General features: G+C 37.4%; 2 protein-coding genes across 2 annotated transcripts; both read left to right on the top strand.

Annotated features, from left to right (window-relative positions):
• The first annotated feature begins 8477 nt into the window (after window positions 1-8477).
• Window positions 8478-12812, top strand: LOC140784259 (amine oxidase [copper-containing] gamma 2-like). Its single transcript, XM_073131550.1, is given in 6 exon segments — window positions 8478-8970; window positions 8973-9931; window positions 10193-10306; window positions 11609-12055; window positions 12211-12308; window positions 12472-12812. Coding segments are annotated over 6 exon segments (2175 nt in total). The 5' UTR covers window positions 8478-8624; the 3' UTR covers window positions 12683-12812.
• Window positions 12813-14597: 1785 nt separating this feature from the next.
• Window positions 14598-18194, top strand: LOC140784258 (amine oxidase [copper-containing] gamma 2). The gene is made up of 5 exons (XM_073131549.1): window positions 14598-15997; window positions 16097-16210; window positions 16992-17438; window positions 17594-17691; window positions 17855-18194. Exons 1-5 carry the CDS (start codon window positions 14687-14689, stop codon window positions 18063-18065), a joined length of 2181 nt encoding a protein of 726 aa, XP_072987650.1. The 5' UTR covers window positions 14598-14686; the 3' UTR covers window positions 18066-18194.
• The last annotated feature ends 9492 nt before the right edge of the window (window positions 18195-27686 follow it).

Here is a 27686-nt window from a genome sequence, read left to right as displayed (position 1 = left end):
ATGAAATTTGTAACCCGTCATTCCTATGAATACACTAGTCTACCGACTTTCCTTAAAAAAAATTACTATACTTGAAGGATCTCAAAATTCCATTATTTTTTCACTATGTTGAGAGATTAGTTACTATACCTGAGGGATCTTAGAATCCATTTACAATTTGTAATATGTACAAGTTTATTATATAATGAAATGAAAACAAAACTAATAGGTTGGTATGTTCCCATTCGAACCATTAAAGATAACCCATAATGTAGCAGCTTTCTTTGACAAATTTTTCTAGTCTCTATCAGCACTGCACCTCAACTACCTAAGTCCTATGATTGTTGTTATGAGGGTCACAACCACTACCATATTGCCTACTTCTTTAGACTAGCATAAGCTCAACGACAAAGGTTACTTGCTCAGTTCGGACTCTCAACCAACTGATAATTCCCTAACATGTTGGTCTGATGCTGCTCGGGAAGGCACCTCTATTGGTGGTATAGGGATTTATATCTCCAGCTAGGGTAAGAAGGTTAAGCTTGGACAGATTAAGTACCTTTTGACTTACCAAAATGCCCTCTATGGTGAAGGTTAGGTTATCCCGAATATGCACAGGATGACATGGACAAGTAGAACTTCAGTGATTGTCAGGTGGCAGTAAACATTATTGCAGACATAATGAACTACCAAGATTGGACGACTCTACAACTTTTTCAAGACTGTAACAAATGGTTATCTCTAAACCCTTTGATTCGAATCTATTACACAAGTCATCGGGACAATTGGAAGCCCATCTGTATTGGATGAAATTTGTAACCTGTCATTCATATGAATACACTAGTCTACCAGCTTTCCTTCAAAAAAAATAAAATTGTTGTACTCGAAGGATCTCAAAATTCCATTATTTTTTCACTATGTTGAGAATCCATTTAAAATTTGTAATATTTGCAAGTTTATTATATAATGAAATGAAAACAAAACTAAGAGGTTGGGAGGTTTCCATCCGAACCTTTAAAAATAATCCATAATGTTGTAGCTTTTTTTAGCAAATTTCCCTAATCTCTATCAACACTGCACCTCAATTACCTATCTGTCCAACTTGTTTCCCCTATAGTGTATTTGAAATTGTGGAGTAATTAGGGGTGAAAACGGGTCGGTTTAACTCCGATCCGACCCGCTATCCGACCCGATTCGGATTGGATTCAAATAGAAAATTTCTTTCTGATTCGGATACGGATTCGGATACGGATAAAGTTTTAAAAAAAATTTGGATACGTATTTGAATACGGGTTGGATATATTTTTCGGATTTGGATACAGATATCGGATATCCATTTACCCGCATATTATTTTGAATGATTTACAATTTTTAGTTTGCTTATTTAAATAGCAAATATTAATATTATTACTAATAATACATTATATATTATTTATAGAGATTAATTTCTCTAATTTTACATATTTGACATACAAAAAATTTATTTGTTGTAAAACTCTTAATATTTTTATGTTAATTATATCTAAATAAAATATTATAATTCTTTTAAATTTAATCAATATCCGTTTAAGATCCGATCCTCTATCCGAAAATTATTCGTATCTGTTTAGTAGGATATGATTTTAAATTTTGCTATCCGTTCAATATCTGTATCCGAACTAAAAATATGGATCCGGATATGAGTTGAGTACTATCCGATCCGTATCTGATCTTTCTAAGGAGTAATGCCTATTGTGAGAGATGACTGCACTCCTCTGTCTCCTTATTCTATTAAAATATTTATCACCTTGATAATCATGTTGGGCTTGGGGTTCTCAAATCTCTGTCTCCTTATTTTAATAAAACACTTGCTGTATTTAGAGCGATTTCGACTGCCGTTTCTTTTAACAAGGAAAGAGATTTCGATTGCGACTAATCAACTCTAGTGTTCGTAGGTACTTGATCATGACTAAGGAGGTCATGAGTTCAACTCCAACCTCAAACAGTATTGTGGAGAAATTATTTGGTGGTTGGTGGTTTGATAGCTTGGCTCGATTTGGTTGATGGCTCGATAGTGCAGTTAGCTTGGAATAACAGCTTGGCAACGCAACGGCTTGAGCAGGTCTCGACAGTGTTTGGTTCGAAGTAATTGTTCGGTAATGCATACATAAATAATAATAAAAAAAGATTTCGATTACATTTCTTTATGAAAAGATCAATATTTTTTAATCATTAGATAAGTATCACCCGTTGCAGCAACGATAGAGAAATTATAAAAATACACTCTATATTTTTAATTATATATTTCTGTTTCTTATCCAGATTACACTCTATATTATATGAGTTAACCACCCTTTCCACCTATGTGGGAAGTGGAATTTGTTGGCACCAACTGGCAAGCAGTATCAAAATTACCCACTGCCATTGTAAAACGAAAGAAAGAAGGATAATTATATTATTATCCTATCACTAGTGAAGCACCCATTGTCAAAATTAATAAAAGAAGTGATCGTGGATCAAGATCCAAAAGGCACTGCCCTTTAATTGCTCTTGAGATCAATTATTGTCCTGCGATACAAGTGAGAGGTCGTATCGTACCACTTAGTTACATTTGCTAGTTGGTTGAGATGCCCACAAACCAAACCCAACTGCTATAGCAGTATCAATATTATAATATTGGCTAATTAAATACAGTCTGATTCATTGTAAAAATAAATCAGAATAATAAAATTGGCATCTCCGCTCCTCCGATTGGTTCGTACAAATAACTCTTTCCTTTTTTCAAAGTGTTGAATGAATTGATTTTCCGCATGTCCTATCACTAGTGATTTTAATTTAGAGAAGGAAATTAATAAGAAGAAATTATCATGGATCAAGATCCAAAAGGTACTGCCCTTTAATTTCCTTCTCTAAATTAAAATCCTGCTCCTCAATTATTGACCTGCAATACAAGTGAGAGAAATTGGCATAGTTCGTTCCACTTTGACGTTTGGTTGTGATGGCGACAAACCAATGCGGCATGCATGACTTCTAAAATAGTGACTCTATATGCAGGTCTGCATCAGGTTTTTGTTCCTGATCTGACGTTGTAATCTGGATAAGAAACAGAAAATGAAAGCAATCCTGATTGTCGTGTTGCTAGTATCTTGGTTTGCGAAGATACTAGCGAAGACCATTAGATCTGAAGGTTGGCAATTTTGTTCTTAATAATTGAAAGATTCTTACACGCACAAAAAATAAATTTTGAAAAATTCTTGAGCTACAAAGTTTAAGAATATGTCTTTTAAAACAAAAAAAGAGAAATTTTATTTTACCTGTGTATGTGTGGTTTGGCTTAAATTGACAAAGCTCCTTTTTATTTTCAACTTAAATACTTAACTCCTATATAGTTTTGACTAAAGTGTATCTGTTATCTATTTTATCATATTTAACCATACTAAAAGTCAAATTTGAATTAGATGAGCTTTCTAATATATCTAAATTAATACCAATATATATATAATAAATCTATTAAATATAAATATATTTATAATATCTTTATCCTCTAAAATATTATTGACATTATTTTAGATACATCGGAAAGCATATGTGATCCTCCACAACTGTCTCCAGTGAGGATTGTCAAATTCAATCTCTAGTATGATTAAATACGATGAAAAAAAGTTGTACTTAAACTAAGATCATATCTGAGTTAAGTGCTTAACTTAAAAATACATGATATATTTGTGAAATTGAGCCACAAACAACAAGAGAGTAAAATACAATTAATCTGATAAAGGAAAATTGCATATATATAAATTAAATGATTCTTAAGGGTAGTCTAATCATAGCTTTTAACTATCTACCGCATCTACAAGTAGGAGAGTAATTCGAGCCCAACTTGATTAAGCCTGGCTCTTATCAAACTTGAATTAAAATTAATTTTGAGCCTATATTTGTGATCAAGCTTGAATTGAAATTATTTCAATTCGATTCAATTTTAATCTAATTTTGAGCTCAAGCTAATTAATTTTGAGCTCGAGCTAAGCTCAAATCTAAATGAGTTGATCAATAAATAATTCCAAGTCTTAATCAATTCAAGCTAAAATTTTGAGACTGATTAAGCTTATTTTAGGCTTGAATCAAGCTTAAAATAATGCCTAATTAAAAAATATAAACTAATAGAATCAAAATTTAGAACTAAACTCTATAAGATTAGAATACATAACAATCCATTTAAGTAAATATTAGAATATAATATAATTATAATATAGTATATATTTTCTCATTATATATATATATTATAATTATTTTGAACCTTATCGAGCTTCTTTGATCAAACCGACTCATGATCAAGCTTGTCTTGAAATTATTTTTGAGCCTATTTTGAATATTTAGCTCGATTCAACTCATTTTTTACCCGAGCTTGAGCCGCCTTGATTATTTTGACAATCCTATGCATAATCCAACACCACCAGTTAATGCCTCGAGCCACCTCCATCAACTACTCAGCCTCAATCTATCATCACCTCCATCCTATGGCCAACTTCCCTCACTGGTATCATAATATCCTTAGCCTTACACTTGTGTACCATTAAGTTGATTAGTATCATTTAGTATTAAAGCTAACATTCCTTGGCAAGCCCACTACAAGAGCCATGTCCGCGGGATAGAATTTGAATGATCTAGATATTAAGTCCTTGATGGCCAAAATGTGTTCTAGTCTCATTGATTGGAAGGTGATAACTACGGAGTACACAAAGGTGATTCAAGATATCATAAACAATAGTAAATTCGGTTCTACCATTGGATTACCAAATAGGTTTTGTCATGGTCACACCTATGTGTAGCCCTTAGCGATCAGCCCCACTATTGCCTCGGCATGATTAAAGACCACTCTTAGCTGTGAGCACCATCATTGTAGGTACCTCTACCGTCACCACAACCCTTTCTATAGCCTCACACATCTCGGACCGATATATATCAAATTCAACCATCGCCTTTGGCCCTACTACCCGAATTGGAATCAAAGTCAATAGCCATGCTTGTTGACTATCGTCGATTGCACGGAATGATCTAGCTCTACTTCAAGAGCTACAACCAGTGCAAATTATTAAGCCATGATTTTATCTTGCCCTCGGCTTGTTAGTCGAATTCAATTGCTTCCACCACCTAGAGCCCATGACCAATAGGTCCTAGGTGACACTTTCATGGTAGTACTCAACCGCAACATCCTAACCGAGATGAAGGCAGTTTTGTCCATATTTTTTTGCCAACATATATGACATTGTCAAGGTAAGAAAGAAGAATCTTTGGGAGCTACAGATGAACGGGATCACTTGACCCTCTCCCACCCCAATGGATGAACGAGATCTGATTTTGCTATATGCAATTACAATGGACGCTTGCGAGTGGGATCAACTACTCACGCATAAGTTGGTTCAACCACCTGAGTCTTTGATATAGTTCTCACCTTAAGGATAATGTGAAAGAATGTGTGGTGGATTGATACGATCCAAATTAGAATTGAGCCTTTGTCCAAAATTAGCCTAACTTTTTGAATTATAGGAATTCATAGCCACATAGTTCTAGAAAATAATCATAAAATAGTCATACAACATCTGAAAATATGAAACTGAAAGGATCGGATTAATGATGTCATGATCTATATTTTTGTATTTAGATTATTTTTTCATATTTGGATTCTATCTTAGGTGGAACGGTGATAAAATTCGAAAGAAATATCTAGACTAGTACAGATAATTTTAATAGTTTGTTTCTCATTGGATTTTAGGATTCTTTATTTTATTCTTTATAAATAATGTCTTATGTCTTGTATCTTAGGCTTACATTAATTTATTGAATATGCCACTTTTTTCTAGCTATTTTTATATCTCTTGGCCATAGTTTTCTCTTTAATCTCTAAGCTCTACCCTTTTGTCTCTCTTTGCCTTAACTATTTTTATCTCTGTCTTTGCTCTTGTCGCAACTATAGGCTAATCACAGCCTTTACCTATATGCCTCATATGCAAGCCACCACCATCATCTATTGCCAAGGTAACTCTATCAACTACTTAGTCTCCACTTCATCATTACCTTCACCTTACGACTAACCTCCTGGTCGCATATTATCCTCAGCTCTAGCCTTAAGTACCACTAAGCCGATCAGTATCATTAGCAATTGTTTCAAAATATTCTCAATATGTAACCATGTCTAGAAATTTTGTATGACCATATGCATAATTGTTATGAAGGTTGATGAAGAATATCAAAGCAAATAATAAAGAAAATTTGAATCGAAAAATAAATTTTCTTAAAAGTGTACACAAGGCATTTGCAAGGTGTTCAAACATAGCTTCAAATGTTCTTAAATACATAGAATGCTTTTCTGAAGTTGTAGGAGCTCAAAGTGATATTTGAACTCACCTCAAACATGATCAAGATTTTTTAAGTTTAAGTGACCGCGTTTGAACATAAAGAAATATAATAATTCTCATAAATTTTTCGTTGTCTCTAGTTCTAAAGGCTCAAAGTCTATGAATAAAAATTAAGGAGAAGTAGTTCAATATTATAAATGTTAAGGGTATGGACCACATTGCATATGAATGCCTAGATTTCCTTGAGAAAAATGGCAAGATTTTATAAGTCACTTGCAACAATACTAATGATTTTGAGGATGAGGATCCTGAACCCCCAAAAGGAAATTATTCAGCTATTTACCACTTCTTTATTATTTACTGAACTTTCTAATAACTTTTTGAATGCAGATGAACATGATTGAAATACAACTCATTATACACTTCATAATTTTGAAAGGTGATGAATTTGAAAAAAAAGAGAGTTCCAAGACAAACACATAGAAGAGCATGATCATTTGGTTGAGACAATGAATTAGTTGAATGAACTTAAAAGAGAAATTAAAGGATGTTGAAGAAGAACGAGAGTGCTTAATGAGAGATGTAACCTTCCTAAAAGGAACGACGAAATTTGATGAGATCTTGAATGCCCAAAGTAGGGACAAAGTCATATATGGTTTTGGTTATGCTGCAAATTCATATAATATTAAAATTATTTTTGTATCTACAAGATATCATAAGGATTATGAAACTAAGACAAAATATGAAGTAACTCAGAAGACAATCTAAAGAACCAAGGAGTACCTGAAATAACATTAGTGGTGGATATTTATGAAATTGTACTTGCTTGCTACTATTATGGTATAATAGGACCATTAAGGGCTAAACATGCTTTCTTATATAGCGTTAAAATTAGATCTTTTTGCATCCCTTTTAGGTGATCCCTTATGGAGATATGTTGGCTACATAAAGCTAGGTTGCTTATTTATATTCGATAACTGTAATCAATTATTGAAACATTTCTCTACAATTAGTGACCAGCAATATAAGTGAGATAGATTGGCATGAGTCGTACTACTAGACATTTATATTTGCATGTTTTTAGGGAAATTGATTGAAATACACTACATTTTATTTTTCTTATTATTTATATCATACCTTATCTATTTTGATCATTCGACCCATGGGTTTAATTTTTAAAAACACCCTGAATTAAGTTTAATCTAACAACCCCTGTCAAAATGAAGAATATTTCATTAATATAACTTTTTAAAATTTTAATTACTTAAATTACCGCTCATAAAACACTGAATCGTGACCTATTTTTTTATTTTTCCTTTTTTACTTCGTAGCGTAGGAATTTTGATAAGTTAATTTACATATACGGTTAATTAATCTATATGATTACCTTCAATTAAAAAAGACTAACGTTGGGGCATTTTTTTATAATTAAAATTAAAATATAAATGTTGAATAATAAATACTGATTAAGATAGGTGATAAATAATAATAACAATAAAATACCAGTTGTCTTCTATAATTTTTTTTTTCCAGAAACCCATGTGGCATGCATGACTTCTAAAATAGTGAATCATATGCACGATTGCATTAGGTTTTGTACCTTAATATAAAGTTGTAAACTTTTCATTGGTTAAGACATAAAAAAATTGAAAGGTTCTTCAAGTACAAAGTTTACATATATTTAAAAGTTAACTATATACATAAAATATAAGTTTATTAGACCCCTTTAACAGTTACCTGTTTCAGATAAATTTTCTCATTTACTTTTTGTAATATTTTGACCTCTTGTTATTTTTTCTTTGAATAGATAAAATCAGAAGAAAAAAAGATGAAAAAAAGGATTAAAATGTTAGTTACTGAGAAATGTTCATATGGTTGATAAATTAAAGTGAAGAAAGTCAAAAACATCTTAGAAAAGCCATTTTGAGTAAGTAGTCGTAACTCATCTAGTATTATCTAAAAGTTGAAAGTATTAAATACAAATAAATAATTATGATAGTTAATAATAATATATTGTATATAAAAAGCTGGTTGGTACATCCAGAATTAAGAAACTTACATGGCATTCAAGAGATGGACAAACTCACTGTCTTAGTCTACTTTCTCCAACTTTTATTTTATTAGTTCGTACTTCCATTTTCCAACATCGGAGCAACTAGAGGAAATATATATTTTGCAGTAGTATCCTCAAGATTCCACGTTACGTTACTTTTCTTTTTCCCACTTTCTCCCTGCTCTCCCTCCTTAAAGCCCAACTCCATCATCACCACTCGCATACTCAGAGTTAAGAGAAGAAGAAGTGAGAGAGAGATGGAAACCACTCTCTTCCTTCGCTTCCTCTTCCTAACCCTCTCCTGCCTCCTTCTCCTCCTCCTCTTCATTCGCTCCGGGCCCCACCTCGCTTCCTCGCCGAGACCCACTTCCCTCTCCTGCACCCGGTTCTCGCCGTGGTGCTTTCCCAAACCCAACATCAAATCCCAACCTTCCTCCTCTCGTGCTTCTTCCACTTCCCACGAAACCGACTTCCCCATCCACCCCCTCGACCCCCTAACTATACAGGAGATCCACCTCGCTCGCTCCATCCTCTTCTCCCACCCCCCCTTTTCATCCTCCCCCTCCTCCCTCTCCATCCACTCCCTCTCCCTCCTCGAACCCCCAAATCCCAAGTCCTCTCCTTCCGCCGCGGCTCCTCCCCGCTACTCCCTCGCCACGCCCTCGCCGTCGTCCGCTTCCGCTCCGCCGCCTACGTCCTCTCCCTCGACCTTTCCGCCAGGTCGGTCACCCACATCCCCGTCCCCGCCTCGGGTTTCCCCACCCTCACCATGGAGGATATGACCAGCTCCATCTGGGCCCCGCTATCCGATCCCCTGTTCAACCGCACTATCCAAGCCCGCGGGGTCCGCTTATCCGATCTCGCCTGCCTCCCCCTCTCCCTCGGCTGGTTCGGAAAGCAGGAAGAAGGTCGAAGGCTCGTCAAAGTCCAGTGCTTTTCCACCGAGGGCACCGCCAACTTCTACATGCGTCCAATCGAAGGGCTAACCGTCCTTGTCGACATGGATACCAAGGAGGTGCTCGAGATATCCGAGAAAGGGAAGGATATCCCCATCCCCACATCGGCGAATACCGACTACCGTTATAAAGTTATCAGGCCGTCCGCGAATAAGGTGAAACCGATATCGATAGAGCAGCCCATGGGGTCGAGCTTCGAGGTTGTGGATAATCACTGGGTGAAGTGGGCGGGATGGGACTTCCACATCAAGGCAGACGCGAGAGCCGGGATAGTGGTATCAGCCGTGGGGATAGTCGACCCGGAAAGCGGGATAAGGAGGGAGGTGATGTACAAGGGATTCGCATCGGAGTTATTCGTGCCGTACATGGACCCCACGGAAGCGTGGTATTTTAAGACGTACATGGACGCGGGAGAGTACGGGTTCGGGTTGCAGGCGTTTCCACTCGTCCCGCTCAACGATTGCCCAAGAGGCGCGTATTACATTGACGGGGTGTTCGTGGCGGCCGACGGGAGGCCCTACGTGAGAGAGAATATGATCTGCCTGTTCGAGCGGTACGCAGGGGATATCGCGTGGCGCCACTCTGAGTCTCCCATCTCCGGGATGGATGTGAGAGCAGTTTAATTAAGGGTTCCTTTTGCCAAGTACTTTTTTTTAAAATTATTTCGCAGAGTTATTTTTTTATTATTTATGAATTGGAAGACGGGCTAGACAAATAGTCAACTTTTTCTAGCTACAGATGTATTTAGGCCCCATAATATTATTTGGAGATAGATTCGAATCCATAATAGTAGAGTTGGTTGATACTTTAAATTTTTTTATTTCGTTTTCAGGTTAGGTAATTTTTTTTTCTTGGTAAATTATATGTAGATAAGGGAGGTGAGGCCAAAGGTGACGCTGGTGGCGAGAATGGCAGCGTCGGTGGCAAACTATGACTACATAGTGGACTGGGAGTTTCAAATGGACGGGCTCATAAGGATCAAGGTATGAATCCCTTCTTTCGTTCATTTCGTGTCGTTTTCGGTTGTTTGTTTTGTTGAATGATGGGAGGCACGGTAGAGATAATTTCTATTGTTTTCAAATTTAATCACCTGTCGAATTGTTTCTAACAAAAAGTGTAACTGATTTCACTGTTACTCTTATTTATCTGCTTGAGAGTTTTGTACCTATACATGTAAAAAAACTACACCTCTTTAGTGCGATATGCAGCATAAAGGTGAAAAATGCAAAAGATTAAAAAAAAAATACTAGGCAACCCTCCATTAATTGTACTTACAGAGGCAATAGTCCATATTTTAATCCTTGATGAACTATTGCGTTTATTTATATAGAACCTCTCATTTATTTATTTATTTTTCACATAATATCTTTAAAATGTAAAAAAATAAATAAGTGGATATATATGAAAACTGCATTAGTTTAGGATTGCACGTAAAATAACTCTACCCACTGCTCTTGAAATATGGCTATAATTGTCAACTTGCTTGAGAGTTTTGTACCTATAAATATTAGGAGTGCAAGCTAGCCGACTCTAGCTTAAGCTCGGCTCAGCTAAACTTGAGCTAAGCTTGAGCCTAAGTTGAGTCTAATTGAGCCAGATTGAGTAGGATTGAGCTAAAGGTGGTGGCTTGTTAAAAGAGAAAAAAGAGGAGGTGGAGGTGAAGGTGAAGGCGGCGGCTTGTCGAACGGAGGATGAGGAGTCCGCCAAAGAAATAGGAGGAGGATGGTTTGGAGGGGTACTCATGCAGCCGTGCTTAAGTGGACGAAGGATGGTTGGCACGGATGCTCATCCGGTGTTTGAGTGGACTGCAGTTCTATGAATGTGATGGGCATCTATATAAATGTTGTGATGAGATGAATGAGGCAGACCTATGTGCATGTCACGTTCATGGTGAAGCCATACATCTAGGCAAGTGGACAATGATGATGAGTCACATTGATGGTGGTCTATGATATGATGTGATGGAGATTAAACTCAAGGATCTCGGTGTAACTCATCCTCCTCAATCAATGCTATTAATAATATAAATATTTATTTGTATAAGAAAAGCGACTTGAATAAGGATTATATATATAGCGAGCCGAGCTCGAGTTCCAACTCAGCGGAGCACGAGCCACTCGCTTATTTTAACACCCCTACCTATAATGACGAATTCCCACAAATCTAGTTAAGCAGAATAATTTGCAACTACTACTGTTTAGATGGTATTTCTTTCAAATAGTACTGTCATAGTACAAGAAGCTAATCTAGGCCGTCATATATTTGGTTTGCAAAATATGTGACAGGTTGGGCTCAGCGGAATACTAATGGTGAAGGGATCAGCTTATTCCCACATGAACCAAGTCCCTAACGGGGAGGAGATGTACGGCACCCTCCTATCCGAGAACGTCATCGGCGTCATCCACGACCACTACATCACCTTCAACCTTGACATGGACGTCGACGGCGTCGATAACTCCTTTGTCAAGGTGAAGATGGCGCGGCAGGACACCAACGGCGAGTCCCCGAGGAAGAGCTACCTCAAGGCCACCAGGCACGTCGCCAAGACGGAGAAAGAGGCGCAGGTCAGGCTGAAGCTGTATGACCCGGCAGAGTTCCACGTCATCAACCCATCCAAGACCACCAGGGTCGGGAACCCGGTAGGGTACAAGGTGGTGCCCGGCGGCACCGCCGCCAGCTTGCTAGATATACAGGATCCTCCACAACATAGAGGTGCATTCACTAATAATCAGGTAATGTCTACTGATCATTGGCTACAGCATTTTGTTAAAAGAAAAACTCTCTTCGATCTAAGTTTAGGATCAATAACGTTTAGTTGATAAGTTTCTCCACTTCCTTGAGAAAGGAACTTCTCAATTCTATTCTTCTCTTGGTGATTATATGCTAGATATGGGTGACACGCTACAACAAGAGCGAGGAATGGGCCGGAGGACTTTTTGCTTACCAGAGCAAAGGGGAGGATACTCTAGCAGTTTGGTCAGAGAGGTATAAATGAATCAATATTATATTTGCAATCTTTGTTTTTCTTCTTTCCTCTTCTTTTCGCTTACAAGTCATGCCATTTGGTGTGAGGATAAGGCTGCATAAATCTAAATCTATCTTATGGTTACATGTACTCCAATCCAGTGTTTTTTGTTTTGGTGTACAGGGATAGACCAATTGAGAACAAGGATATTGTTCTGTGGTACACCCTAGGTTTCCACCACATACCATGCCAGGAGGACTTTCCTATCATGCCTACAGTGTTCTCAAGCTTTGATCTCAAGCCTGTCAACTTCTTTGAGAGCAATCCGATTCTCCGCCAGCCGCCAAACATGGAGAAGGATCTTCCTGTCTGTGCAGCGGCCGCCGCTGCTTAGTTTGCCGGTGCTGGGCCTTCTCTGGAAAACCTAATTTGCCCTCTTTAAAAGGTGCAGGTTTACAGAGAGGAAATCTGTACAGTAGATTGTGAATGATGAAAATAAGCAATTAAGCATGCTTTTATTCTCATACTAGCTATGAAAGATATATGTGTTTGTGCTTTCAACATTACTATTTTATTGTTTGAAGAATTTTAAAAGCTTCATAATCAAAATATATTAAAATAAAAGGACTTTCATGGTGGATATTGGTCATCATTTTTTACCTTTTCAGCTGAGTTTTCAAAAGAATATGGTCCTTGAACCTAAATTAGATTACTCCGATTTCCAGATAAGTTTATCATTTCAAACATGCAATAGAACTATTTCAATTTTCAGAGTCTTAACGGAAATAGAAATATTTATCTCTTCAAGGAGAAAAACAAAATGTTAAGGAATGCTTTTATTGTACAACGTACTTTGAAGATTTAAGAAAGATCACTTTGATACGTTAAAAGGAAAAAAGAAAAGGAAAAAGAAAATCTGAAAATTTTAAGACAACCTTAAAAAATTTTATTCTTCTATACTTACAAAAGTCTAAAATTGATCTATGTATTTATAACTAAAATTACATTATTATATTTTTCATCCTGATGGAGAGGTCCCAAATAAAGTCCTAAATTTGTTGGTGGGCTCAATTTTCACTTATTCTTATATATTATAGACGAAAATACACTCTTCTTTTTATATAAGTTAGTTGTCCTTAAAAAAAAGTCCTAGCCTACAAAAAACAGAAGTTTTAAACAGAGAGCCAAGATGCAGGCAGTAGTACTCCTTAGATTAATTACATGCATCGATCCTCCCCAATTTCCACCTGCAGATCCCATACGCAAGTAGCTGATGTTATGTAGCAATTGATTCCCAGTCCCCACAAAAGACATCTGGTGGTATCTGCCAGTGATTCCCCCACGCACAAAAGAAAATAAATTAGCTGACTTTAAAAGGTGACAGTGGGATTCCACCAAACTAAACTTTGCTTGACATAATAAATTATCTTCTGACATCACCTCCTACTGGCTCTCTAAGAAAAACAAAACTCTTTTGAAGCTTTTGTTTCTAGGGGAATTTTTAAATAAAGCCCTATGTTTCAAAAATTAGTTAACATTGAAAGGTTAAAGTGGGATTCGTCCAATCCTTTGCTTCCAAATGGCCCACCCACAAATTCTTTCTTGGAGCTTTGCTTCCTTCTTTGCAAGGTTTGGAGCTTTAATCATATTCTTCTAATCTTCTGTCGTGTAATTTCGAGCTTAATATGAAAGGAAATTTTTTTAAGAAATAAATAAACAACCATTTGCTGGGTGATGTATTTATTTGATTTGATAAGGTAGTCCGTGTCATCTAGTGAGCAACTTGTACCTAATTATGCATATTTAAGAGTGAAAACGGGTCGAAAAATATGCTATCCGATCCGAATCGAAATCGAATTGAAAATTTTTATCCGATTCGAATACAAATTCGGATACGGATAGAGTTTTTTAAAAAAATTTGGATACAGATTTGAATTTGGGTCGGATATATTTTTCGAATTCGGATATTGGATATCCGTTTACCCGCATATTTTTTTTAAATAATTTACAGTTTTTAATTTACTTATTTAAATAATAAATATTAATATTATTACTAATAATATATTATATATTATTTATAAAAATTAATCTTTTTAATTTTATATATTTGACGTATAAAAAATTTATTTATTATAAAACTCTTAATATTTTGTAAATGCAAGATAGTTAGATAATGTTACTGGTTGTGGTGACTTGGAATCATTACCTTTACAATGGCCCTTGGATTGTCCTAATAGTGACAAAACATCACACTTTGCAGAGTACCCAGGATTCCACGTCACTTTTTGTCCACTTCCTCCCTACTTTCTCCTCTCCCTTGTTAAATTAATTCAACTCCATTGCCACCACCACACCACAGAAGTGAGAGAAAGAAGAACAGGGAGAGTGAGTGAGAGAGATGGAATCCACTTCCCTCCGCTTCCTCTTCCTAGCCCTCTCCTGCCTCTTCCTCCTCCTCCTCCTCCTCCTCACCCTCTCCGGGCCCCACCTCACTTCCCCACCGAGACCCAATTCCCTCCTCTGCACCCGCTTCTCCCCGTTGTGCTTCCCCAACCCCACCATCAAATCCCATCCCTTCTCCTCTCATGTCCCTTCCACTTCCCACGAAACCGACTTCCCCGTCCACCCCCTCGACCCCCTAACTATCCAAGAGATCCACCTCGCCTGCTCCCTCCTCTTCTCCCACCCCCCGTTCTCCTCCTCCCCCTCCTCCCTCTCCATCCACTCCCTCTCCCTACTCGACCCCCCCAAACCACAAGTCCTCTCCTTCCGCCGCGGCTCCTCCCCCCTCCCCCCTCGCCGCGCCCTCGCCGTCGTCCGATTCCGCTCCGCCGCCTACGTCCTCTCCCTCGACCTATCCGACAGATCCATCACCCACCTCCCCGTCCCCGCATCGGGATTCCCCACCCTCACATTAGAGGACATGACCACCTCCATCTGGACCCCGCTATCTGACCCCCTATTCAATCGCACTATCCAAGCCCGCGGTGTCCGCTTATCAGACCTCGCTTGCCTCCCCATCTCACTCGGCTGGTTCGGGAAGCAAGAAGAAGGTCGAAGGCTCATAAAGATCCAGTGTTACTCCACTGAGGGCACCGCTAACTTTTACATGCGTCCAATCGAAGGCCTAACCGTCCTTGTCGACATGGATACCAAGGAGGTGCTCGAGATATCCGAGAAAGGGAAGGATATCCCCATCCCCAAATCGGCAAACACCGACTACCGGTATAAAGTCATCGGAACATCCGCGAATAAGGTCAAACCGATATCGATAGAGCAGCCGATGGGCCCGAGCTTCGAGGTTGTGGATAATCACTGGGTGAAGTGGGCGGGATGGGACTTCCATATCAAGGCGGACGCGAGAGCCGGGATAGTGGTATCCGCCGTCGGGATAATTGACCCGGAAAGCGGGATAAGGAGGGAGGTGATGTACAAGGGATTCGCGTCGGAATTATTCGTGCCGTACATGGACCCCACCGACGCATGGTATTTTAAGACGTACATGGACGCGGGGGAGTACGGGTTCGGGTTGCAGGCGATGCCGCTCGTCCCGCTCAACGACTGCCCACGTGGCGCTTATTACATCGACGGGGTGTTCGTGGCGGCCGACGGGAGGCCCTACGTGAGGGAGAATATGATCTGCCTGTTCGAGCGGTACGCAGGGGATATCGCGTGGCGCCACTCTGAGTGTCCCATCTCCGGGATGGAGGTGAGAGCATTTTAATTAAGGGCTATTTTTGCAAAAGTACCCTGGTTCTTTTTGGGATTTGGTGTTTAGTTTGGGTGGTTTTTGTAAAATAATATGCAGATAAGGGAGGTGAGGCCGAAGGTGACGCTGGTGGCAAGGATGGCGGCGTCGGTAGCCAACTATGACTACATAGTGGACTGGGAGTTTCAAACGGACGGGCTCATAAGGATCAAGGTATCTATCTATCTATCTATCTTTTCTTTCGTTCGTTTTGTTTCGTTTCGCTGTGTTTGTTTTGTTTATTGAACGATGGTCGCAAAGGGCTCATAGGGGTCCGAGCCAACGCTTTGAACGTTTCAAATCTATCGTGATACGTGGCGGTATTTCTTTGCTTGTTGATTGATGTCTATGAAGGATATGTCTTATCTTACTCTTTAGTAATCTTTTATGCTGCAAGTAGACAAATATCAATAAAGACTAGGAATAATTGCATTTGGATCTCTTAGCTATTGTTCATTTTTAAAAATAGATTCCCTTTTTTTTTCTAATTTAATTATTTTGTAGCACATTAACTTTTTTTAACTATGCAGAAACTCTCAAATACCCTTTTTCTTGGTTGTTAGTTTGATATTTTTTTTAACTTGTTTGTCTCATGATTAATTTTAGGGTGGTTCTAGAACTGTTTTATTCTTATTTAAGAAAAGAGAAGAAGAAAAAGGTTTAGAATAAGCTAGGCGTTTACGTTTTCCATCTATAAGTAGAACTAAATAATTAATGGGTCAAGTGTACAAATAAATAATACGAGCATAATTGTCAGCCTGCTGCTTGTGAGCTCTATACTCTCTGTATGGTGTACGCACAAATATAAATTTAGAAGAATAATATGTAGATAAGACAGTTTAGATCATTTTTCTTTCAAATAATATTGTTATGCACAAGATGCTAGAAAACTAATACTCAGGTATTAATATTACTGGCATCACAGATTTGGACTAATTTGCAAAATATGTGACAGGTTGGGCTCAGCGGAATACTAATGGTGAAGGGATCAGCTTATTCACACATGAACCAAGTTCCTAACGGGGAGGAGATGTACGGCACCCTCCTATCCGAGAACGTCATCGGCGTCATCCACGACCACTACATCACCTTCAACCTTGACATGGACGTCGACGGCGTCGATAACTCCTTTGTCAAGGTGAAGATGGCGCGGCAGGACACCAACGGCGAGTCCCCGAGGAAGAGCTACCTCAAGGCCACCAGGCACGTCGCCAAGACGGAGAAAGAGGCGCAGGTCAGGCTGAAGCTGTATGACCCGGCAGAGTTCCACGTCATCAACCCATCCAAGACCACCAGGGTCGGGAACCCGGTAGGGTACAAGGTGGTGCCCGGCGGCACCGCCGCCAGCTTGCTAGATATACAGGATCCTCCACAACATAGAGGTGCATTCACTAATAATCAGGTAATGTCTACTGATCATTGGCTACAGCATTTTGTTAAAAGAAAAACTCTCTTCGATCTAAGTTTAGGATCAATAACGTTTAGTTGATAAGTTTCTCCACTTCCTTGAGAAAGGAACTTCTCAATTCTATTCTTCTCTTGGTGATTATATGCTAGATATGGGTGACACGCTACAACAAGAGCGAGGAATGGGCCGGAGGACTTTTTGCTTACCAGAGCAAAGGGGAGGATACTCTAGCAGTTTGGTCAGAGAGGTATAAATGAATCAATATTATATTTGCAATCTTTGTTTTTCTTCTTTCCTCTTCTTTTCGCTTACAAGTCATGCCATTTGGTGTGAGGATAAGGCTGCATAAATCTAAATCTATCTTATGGTTACATGTACTCCAATCCAGTGTTTTTTGTTTTGGTGTACAGGGATAGACCAATTGAGAACAAGGATATTGTTCTGTGGTACACCCTAGGTTTCCACCACATACCATGCCAGGAGGACTTTCCTATCATGCCTACAGTGTTCTCAAGCTTTGATCTCAAGCCTGTCAACTTCTTTGAGAGCAATCCGATTCTCCGCCAGCCGCCAAACATGGAGAAGGATCTTCCTGTCTGTGCAGCGGCCGCCGCTGCTTAGTTTGCCGGTGCTGGGCCTTCTCTGGAAAACCTAAGTTGCCCTCTTTAAAAGGTGCAGGTTTACAGAGAGAATTTTGTACAGTAGATTGTGAATGATGCAAGTAAGCAATTAAGCATGCTTTTATTCTCATACTAACTATGAAAGATAGATGTGTTTGTGCTTTATTGTTTGAAGAATCTTAAAAGCTTCATAATCAAAACATATTAAAATAAAAGGACTTTCATGGCGGATATTGCTCATCATTTTGTACCTTTTGAGCTGAGTTTTCAAAAGACTGTGGTCCTTGAACCTAGATTAGACTACTCCGATTTCCAAATAAGTTTATCATTTCAAACATGCAATAGAACTATTTCGATTTTCAGAGTCTTAATAGAAATAGAAATATTTATCTCTTCAAGGAGAAAGACAAAATGTGAAGGGAATGCTTTTATTGTACAACGTACTTTGAAGATTTAAGAAAGATCACTTTGATACGTTAAAAGGAAAAAAGAAAAGGAAAAAGAAAATCTGAAAATTTTACACAACCTTAAAAAAATTTATTCTTCTATACTTGCGAAAGTCTAAAATTGATCTATGTATTTATAACTAAAATTATACTATTATATTTTTCATCCTGACGGAGACGTCCTAAATTTGTTGGTGGGCTCAATTTTAACTTCTTATATTTTATAGATGAAAGTACACTCTTCTTTCTATATAAGTTATTTGTCCTACAAAAAAAAAAGTCCTAGCTTACAAAAAAGAAAAGTGTTGAACAGTGAGCCAAGATGCAGGCAGTAGTACTCATGCATCGATCCTCCCTAATTTCCACCTGCAGACCCCATACGCAAGTTGCAGATGTTATGTAGCAGTTTATTCCCAGTCCCCACAAAAGACTAGTGGCATGTACCAGTGATTCCCCCCACAAAAGACAACTAGTGGCATGTACCAGTGATTCCCCCCCCCCCCACCCCAAAGGTGACAGTGGGATTCCACCAAACTAAACTTTGCTTGACATAATAAATTATCTTCCAGATCACCTCCTACTGCCTCTCTAAGAATAACAAAAATCTTTTGAAGCTTTTGTTTCTAGGGGAATTTTAACATTGAAAGGTTAAGTGGGATTCCTCCAATCCTTTTCTTCCAAATGGCCCACCACAAACTCTTTCATGGAGCTTTGCTTCCTTCTTCTTTGCAAGTGAGTTAATCATATTCTTCTAATCTTCTGTCGTGTTAAGAAATAAATAAACAACCATTTGCTAGAGATGACGCAGTGATGGTGCTCTTCTTTGGACTTTAATATGTCAGGGGTGATGTATTTATTTGATTTGATAAGGTAGTGCGTGTCATATGGTTAGCAACTTGTACCTAATAATGCATCTTGAATAAAAAGGCTCCTGGCCTCCTGGGCCACCAAAAGACTTTCTTTTGGAGAGGCAAGATAGTGAGATGATATCACTGCTTACGGTGACTTGAAATCATTAGCTTTACGATGGCCCTTGGAATATCCTAATGTAATACAAAACAAAAAAGAATATTCCAGTAGAAGAGATACCCTCTTTATTTTTAAGGATAATTATTTTTTTACCACCGAACTATCACACTTTTTTTTATCATGAATTATTAAAAATATATCACCTCACTCCATCAGTTATATTTCTATTAATTATTTTTCATTCATAAGTTATTATGTGATAATCACGTGATAAAAATATAATATATTTATCCTTTATATACATGTGAAAGTACATGTGAAAGTCACGTGTAACTCAAAAAAAAATTTTATTTGTTTAAAATAGAGGAGCAATTTAGTTAATTCTTTGATTTCATTTATGGTATTTAGAGGAGCAATTTACTAAAAATAGTCCAAGAAAGATCGCTATAGTCCTTATTTATAAGTTTATATGTTATGGCCCTTATTTAAAGGTTTATCTTTGAAAAATGATTGTACTTCAAAGAATGAAATAGAATTATCCCTTATTTTTATTTCCTTTAAATTAAAAAGTTCATATGCTATAGCCGAGCAATGAGATCAACCACGATTCTTAAGGCACTACAATTACAAAACCCAAGTAACTCAGAAGTTTCTTCTTATATAACTCGAATCCTTGGTATTAGTTAGAGACTAAGAATGTAACTTCGGTTCTCATAGAACTATGCAATTTCTTTAGGGAGTTGTGCTCAAAAGTTATTTGGACAGAGGACTTCGATGAGTTAGAATCTTAAATAGCTATCACACTCCATTTAAAAAGATATTCCCCTCGTCTTTCTTTGATGTGATGGTGCATTTACCTATACATCTTGCCGGAGAAGCTAAAATTGTTAGACTAGTACACTATCGTTGGATGTACCCAACTTAAAGATTTGTTGTACAATTTATTATATATATATATATATATATATATATATATATATATATATATATATATATAATGCTTACTAACTAATTATGTTGGCTTATCTTAAGTACCTGTTTAGGATAAAGTCTTATATTCGCAATAGAAGTTGTCCAAAGAGTTCAGTCGAAGAGGAGTAACTCGTAGAGGAATTGTGCACGTCACTCAGAAGGTGTAGAAACTAGGTCAAATAGACAACAAAGAAATAATGATGACACATTATTGCCTCACAAGATTTATCATCTCTTTTTATACAATTTGGTCGTCCTTTAGGGAATGAATGGTGAGATGATAAAGTTGGACCACATTTCATAGGCACAAGCACATTATATTTCTATTCAATCACGAAGTAGTAGCTCCATTTCTTGAGTAAGTAAACTGATAATACTTTTTAATTTTCTTGTTTTGAATAAAAACTAATATGTAGAGCTACTTGAAGGAAACACATCGATGTCATTAAGAAACAAAGACCATGTGCAAAAAGAAAGAAATTGAGAGGATTCATAATGAGAAGTTTCCTAATTGGTTTTAAATTCACATAAGTAATAGTATAATAATATTAGATTGTATGTCTATTAATTAATATTATCGACAATTTAATGTCTTACTAACTCCTTTTGTTTTATTCAAATAGGTTGACCAACTAATCAAGACTAGTCCTGAGCTTATAAGAGATGATGTTAAATGGTTAGCATTAGGTCAAAAAATAAAGCAATAAGATATACCTTATCAATGGATTCAGATTTCATGCGGAAAGACAACAAAGAAATATAACAACTCAAAAATAGTGGAGTTGTAGTTAAAGCTAGGATGTCAAGCTTTTCAAGCTCAAAAGAGAAAATCCTAATTACAGGATATGTTACATACTAATGCAGATTGATTGAGATTATTGAACTTAATTACTATGGACATTTTAAATTTGTTCAATTCAAGTGTGATTGGGTGGATGTTAGATCAAAGAATAGGAGAGTAAACATGGATGATTTTGGATTAACTATGTAAATTTTAATAGGCTATTGAGTAGTCAACATATATGTTATGAACCTTCTGTATTGGCTTCTCAAATAGAAAAATTGGCATGTGGTTGTAAGAATAAAACCTAGAGATTTATTTGAAATAAACAAAGATATGTCACTAGAGAATACAGAGATGCTTGTTACTGATTATGGATTTGATGGTACAATGCTAGGAGATAATATTATTTGTGTTAGAGATGATGTTTCAGGAACAACTGACGATACTCCACTCATTAACCAAACAAGGCCCGAAGATAATTCTGATAGTAATTACAATGTTGAAGATGATATTGAAATTATAAAATATACGCTTTGAGTTCTTAATAGGTAAAAATAATCACTTGTATTATTTCTAATGTTAGGACTAATAATGTATCGTTTATGTTTTTGTGTATCTAATTTCTTAGATTTTTTATTTATATTCTTCATGACTATCAATATAGCATTTATATTTTTTTTTTTATATTCTAATAGAAACTTTATTTATTGCAGATGTCTAGACATAATCATCGGGCGGTCCGAGCCGGGTTCGGGTCGAGCTTTTCAGGCCAATCGGGCTTAAGTATTTGTTCACAGCCCGACCCACCAATCACTTGGGTCGGGTTAGAATAGTTTAGCCCATTACTATCCGTCTGCAACGCCCAGCACTGTTGTAGAAAAACAAGAAGAGAAGAAGCAGCTGAGGAAGAAGAAGAAAAAGGAAGAAGGAAGAAAGAAGAAGAAGAAGAAAAAGAAGAGAAGAGAAGAAGGGAAGGAATAGGAGGAAGGTGCGAACCCGGACCGGCGGGGAGGACACCGGCCGCTGCTGGCCAGCCAGCGGCCGGCCTCTCGCCGGCGGCTCGGCTCCGACGAGCCCGAGCTCGGGGCAAGAAAGAGAGAGGGAGAGGAGGCGGCGGCTTCAGGGGAAATAAGGGATCTCACCGATGGCGGCGGCTTCAGGGGAGGTGGTGGTGGGCTGACGTCGGTAATGAGGAGAGGAAGCAGTGCAAAAGAGAGTGGAGAGAGAGTAGAGTGAGAGAGAGACCGAGAGAGATTTAAAGAGAGAAGGAAGGCGGTGGAGGAGGGGTAGCAGCGGCGCTGGGGCCCGCCGTGGCCAGCTGGCCGCAACCGGTTGGCTGCGGCAACGGCAGTGGGCGCGTGGCGCCTCACCACGCAAGCTGCAAAATCAGCTTGCATGGGCACGAGGCCGGCCACACTGTGGTCGGCCACGTCATGCCCATAATTAATTAATTAATTTTTTATTTTTTATTGTTAAGGTTGGTTTGTTACACCGTCGGCTCGTGAGAGATCGGGCTAACCGGTCGGGCCGGGCCGGCCTGACTCACCAATCACTCGCCCAACCCATATTTTAGCTATTTTTAGAATTTTTTTTACTATTAGCTTATTTTTTTAAAAAATATTTATGTTCCTCCATTTAAAAAATAATTAAAAAAAATAAAAAAAATTTAAAGGTGTGCTTAAAATAATGCAAAACGGTAAAATACCAAAATATTTTTACTGTAGCAAAACGGTAAATTATTGTGGCAGAACGGGCAAAATACTGTAGTAGACGGGCGGGCAACTGTAGCAAAATGGGCGGGCCTAGTTGCGGGCCAAACGGGTGGACTTCAGGGCTGGGTCGGGCAGGCAAAGGTTTGACCCGTGCCGAGTCTAAACCAAGTCCGGGTCAGGCACGAGCGAGCTGGGTCGTTTGATCAAGTCTAAAGATGTCAAGTGGTAATGCTAATGCAAAGTAACTCCTCTGGGCAAAAGTTATCACAAAATGATGCACTGATTCCAATCAATGATGCAGATACACTACGCTAAAATAGGTTTTTGCTAGTGTTTTTATACATTGCAACAAACTGTTTAAACGCCAAGTAAAATTTTATCGACGTATATACAAATACTATGTATGCCTTAGTTGGTAAAGGTTTGTGCTAGTGTTTAATTAGTAACGCTGGGCGAAAGCTCTTTTCCGACACAAATATACGTCGTCAGTAACATGTTCTAGCGTTTTAAGTGCCACAATAAATACATTAGCTAACATAAATAGTCACCAGCACAAATAATTTAGCCAACAATTATAAATGCCAGTTAATATTTTTACTATTGATTAATTAAATAGGTTTAAAGCTGGTTGGCCAATATTTATCAACGCTAGGAAAACTATAAGTGTAACATTTAAATACAAGCCAGACAAAATACATGTACTAGCATTTACGAAATGCCGGAAGTATAACTTTAGCTGACAGATTATATGCCCAAAATATTTATATTTTGACATTTAGATACGCCGGCAAATATTGTTGTTTAACGTTTAGTAAATGCCGATAAAAGTGCTTTTAACATCATATTTATATGCCGCAGAAGATTTATGTGCTGACATATATAAATGTCGACATATGTTGTTTGACCAGCATATAAACATAGCAGGAAAATATTTTAAAACTTTTTTAAATTATAAAAATAAAGATATTAGAATTGATACTTCAAATAACTTGCTAGATCAACAAAATATCTAAAAAATAGCAAAATATTTTTATTGTAGTAAAAATATTGTAATTTCAACAATTCAATAAAACATAACAAAGTTTGTCTTCAAAAGAAGACATATATATGTTCAGTAGAGAAAAAAAAATATCCTTAAACAATCAATATTTTATAATTATAATTTTTATTATAAATAGAAATATAATAAAATTGTCTTCACAAAGAAGATGATACAGAAGATGGTAAAATGTAATTACAATATTTTCACTACAATAGAAATATTTTCACTATAATCACAAAGAAGAAATATAACAAAATTGTTAAATTACAATTTTCACTGTAATTACAATATTTTTCTAGTCAATGATGTAGATATATATCAAATGAGGAATACATGATGGTAAACTGTATATTATCATTTTTTTATTTATATCTATTACATATGCTTAACACCAAAAATTATAATTCATGAATTATTTATCTTATTTTTTATATAGATTCTTCTAATAAGCAATGTCCTAACGAGGTGACACAAGGATGAAACACATATGGAAAAGAAAATATAAGGTGCTATCGAATTAAATGAGCGTTTTCAGTCTACTAAAAAGAAATCAGCAATAGAACTTAGCAATTTTATTAAGACAATAGCTAGAAATGGAAGATTATTACTGACTACAGAGATTGGAGAGCTATCACAACTGACACTAAAGATAAAGTATGAATAATTGTGAACATAAATGTAGTGCTTTGATTAGATATTTGAATGCAAATATGCTATAATTTTTGTAGTTATACTTTTTAACTATGGTAATTTGCCTACTATGGTTCTAATTTATTTTTATGCAAAAATATTATCTTATTGCGGAAGAAGGTAAATTTGGGTAATGGAAAGTGATTGGAGAAATTTTAAGTGTTCATTAAAATGGAAGTGTTTTAATAAATATAACAAACTATTTGAAAGATTGGCCCCCATTATGATGAAAGGGTAAAACAAGATCAGTGGCCATCCTTAGTTGTCGTTATAAATTAAATCTCGGCCGATTTAGAGGTAAGAAAATTATAAAATTTATATGATGGTAATTTCAGAGGTTAAGGTTCAAATAGTTTTAGTTTCACGTAAATCGAAGGTGGGATGAAAAGAAATAAATTAAATAATGGAGAAAAGTTAGAATTGGACATATTGTGTAACACCCGCCACCAAACACGTGCCTCTTACGTGTGTACAACCTATATGAGTACCACGTGATCTGCTAGTCAATGTTTCAACACAAAATATAAGAGAAAATTCAACATTTTCATAAATAATACAGGCAAAAAAAGCCCATAATATTAAGTCACAACAAGCCAAAATATATATCCATAAAATATGAGTCAATGTCCACTCAAGAGCTACAAGCCATTTAGATTATTTACATGAATAGAATAAAAATAAGAATTAGAAGACTAAAAGCCGATGTTCACTAGATCCTCCACAGGCCCGGAGGTCATGTACTAATCTAAAAATAATTCCACCAGGTGAGCATAAAGCCTAGCAAATATCCACAGTTATAGTCTAAAAGTAGTGCAATAAAATATGCATCAATAAGTAAATATGAATATACGCATCTTGATCAAATAGAATGAATCAGTATGACATACTCGTCATGCTCATCCATTGTGCACATGCATAGTAATTGATAACCTACCATACATCAATTTAGATAATCCAGTCCTCAAACTCGAGCACACGCCGAGCTTTGCCTAAAGGCCATGTCAATGCTACACCACATAACATGCATCCTCTCAGACTATCAAGTCTGTAACTTAGGCTCTTGTAGAGCTACGCTCGAATGCCATATCATCACTTACACCCGACCACACACATCCCCCAATGGAGGGTAGACCTAACGGTAGAATTGCCAACCCATCACTTGGCGAACAGCATAATCAATTGTCCGCCAATACAGACTAAGAATCTCAATCATAAGCCCATCACAGAGGTTAGTATTGGTACAATCTGAGTTCTCAACTCCATATCATTGCACCACTTTACGAAAATCATTAGCCGTCATTTATGGACGCCCTCACCCTGCATCATCGGGTACCGCTAGATTTACGACATTCTACCATTCTCTCTCCCTATCTTAAATATCCTAAAGGGTATGACTCTTGTCGATCGACATTAAATCGCCCATCGCTTGGCTAAACGGCTATCGGGTTATCTATGATCAACAAACTAAGACTTTAGGCGTGGTCTCTACTGTATAAAGGTATAATAATATCCCCGCCCCTAACCCTGACCAGAGAGGTGTCGGGTACTGTCGAGACGCAATAATTACCCCCTTTATGGTTGTGCACGTGTGCAAATAGCATAGTATTATATAGCACAACAAGCATAATGGAAAATATATTGTTATCATGTTTTACGTGCTAACACATATGTTCACAGCCAATAAATCTGCATAGAAATCATAATATGTGAAATCTTACTGAATTGTAATATTAACATGCAATAATAATAATAAGGAGAAGGTATGCATATGCATGATATGAATACGATAATATCATAAGGTAAGTTGTTTCATTCTCTAGACTACTCCTAGATTATAGAAGTATCACTTGTCTGAACCATTTTTCTGATACTAGCTGCAACTACGCCACGAGATCATCCCCATAGGGTACAGAGTCCACCTCGATAAGAAAAGTAAATAAAAAACATAAGCACAATATTTCTGTCCCTAATTAGTTAAATAATTTTACTGACGTTTACTATAGGCTTGGGTAGGTCTATCTCATAATTCCTATTTTTATTAATTAGGTAGAGCTGGCACAACTATACCAAGGCCTAGCACGTTATTAAACGTAATAAAAAGTATTCTCCTCAAATTATCGCCCAAATTGTTATTATAAAAATTATAGAAGATCGCATAGACAACCTAGACCGTCAACTCTTTTGATAAAATTTATTTGACCCAAAATTATAATCAGCAAATATTAAACTCCAATTGGAGCTAGTTCCTATTATGTGTTATTTATAACAGCACTCTCAAGCCACGATCTTACTCATTAAAATTTATTTATAAAATAATTAATATAGCAAACATTACTATCAACTAAAAAATAATTAATCAAGGCTCATGGTTGCCAGCACTAAAAATGAACACGGGCTGGGCCACACCCAACTCGATCCAGCACTAGGGTTGGCTGCCCAGCTACCAAAGGCAGCCGGTGGTGAGAATCCACCTCGCCTCAGCCGCCGGCCAAGGCAAGGGGCTACCCGGCAGCTCTAGCCATGGGGGCACTAAAGGAAGCCACCAAAGGCATCCTTGCGAGGAGGAGAAGCTCACTGGATTGATGGCAGCAAGGCACGAGGCCGCCAACCAGCCGGATCATGACGAGACCGAGAGGAGGAGAAAAATGATTAATTAAGGCTCATAGTTACCAACTCTAAAAATAATTAAAATGACTCAAATAATTTAAAGGGATAATTAGAGGGTAATTACTATATTTGACCAACACAAAGCCAAAAATAAATCCACCATAAATTGGCCCAAAGCCAACCTTAACGAAAAAACACTTGGGTCGGGCTATAACCTAGCTCACCCCCAATTTGGGCTAGGCTACCTACAACCCCACCCACCAAAACCTTTGACTGGGCTGCATGCAACCAAACCACATCCAAAACTAGGGTTGGACTTCACCTAGCCTAGCTCGGCCAAAAAGAGGGAGGAAAGAAGGATGGCTACCAAAGGCCACCACCGCTGGCAGCTAGGGCCAAA

The sequence above is a fragment of the Typha latifolia genome, chromosome 3 (genome assembly GCF_019914945.1).
Source record: "Typha latifolia isolate L0001 chromosome 3, TyphaL0001v2, whole genome shotgun sequence".
In the NCBI taxonomy this organism is placed as follows: domain Eukaryota; kingdom Viridiplantae; phylum Streptophyta; class Magnoliopsida; order Poales; family Typhaceae; genus Typha; species Typha latifolia.
Note: the sequence above shows the minus strand (reverse complement) of the source record. Positions and strands in the feature narration are given on the sequence as shown.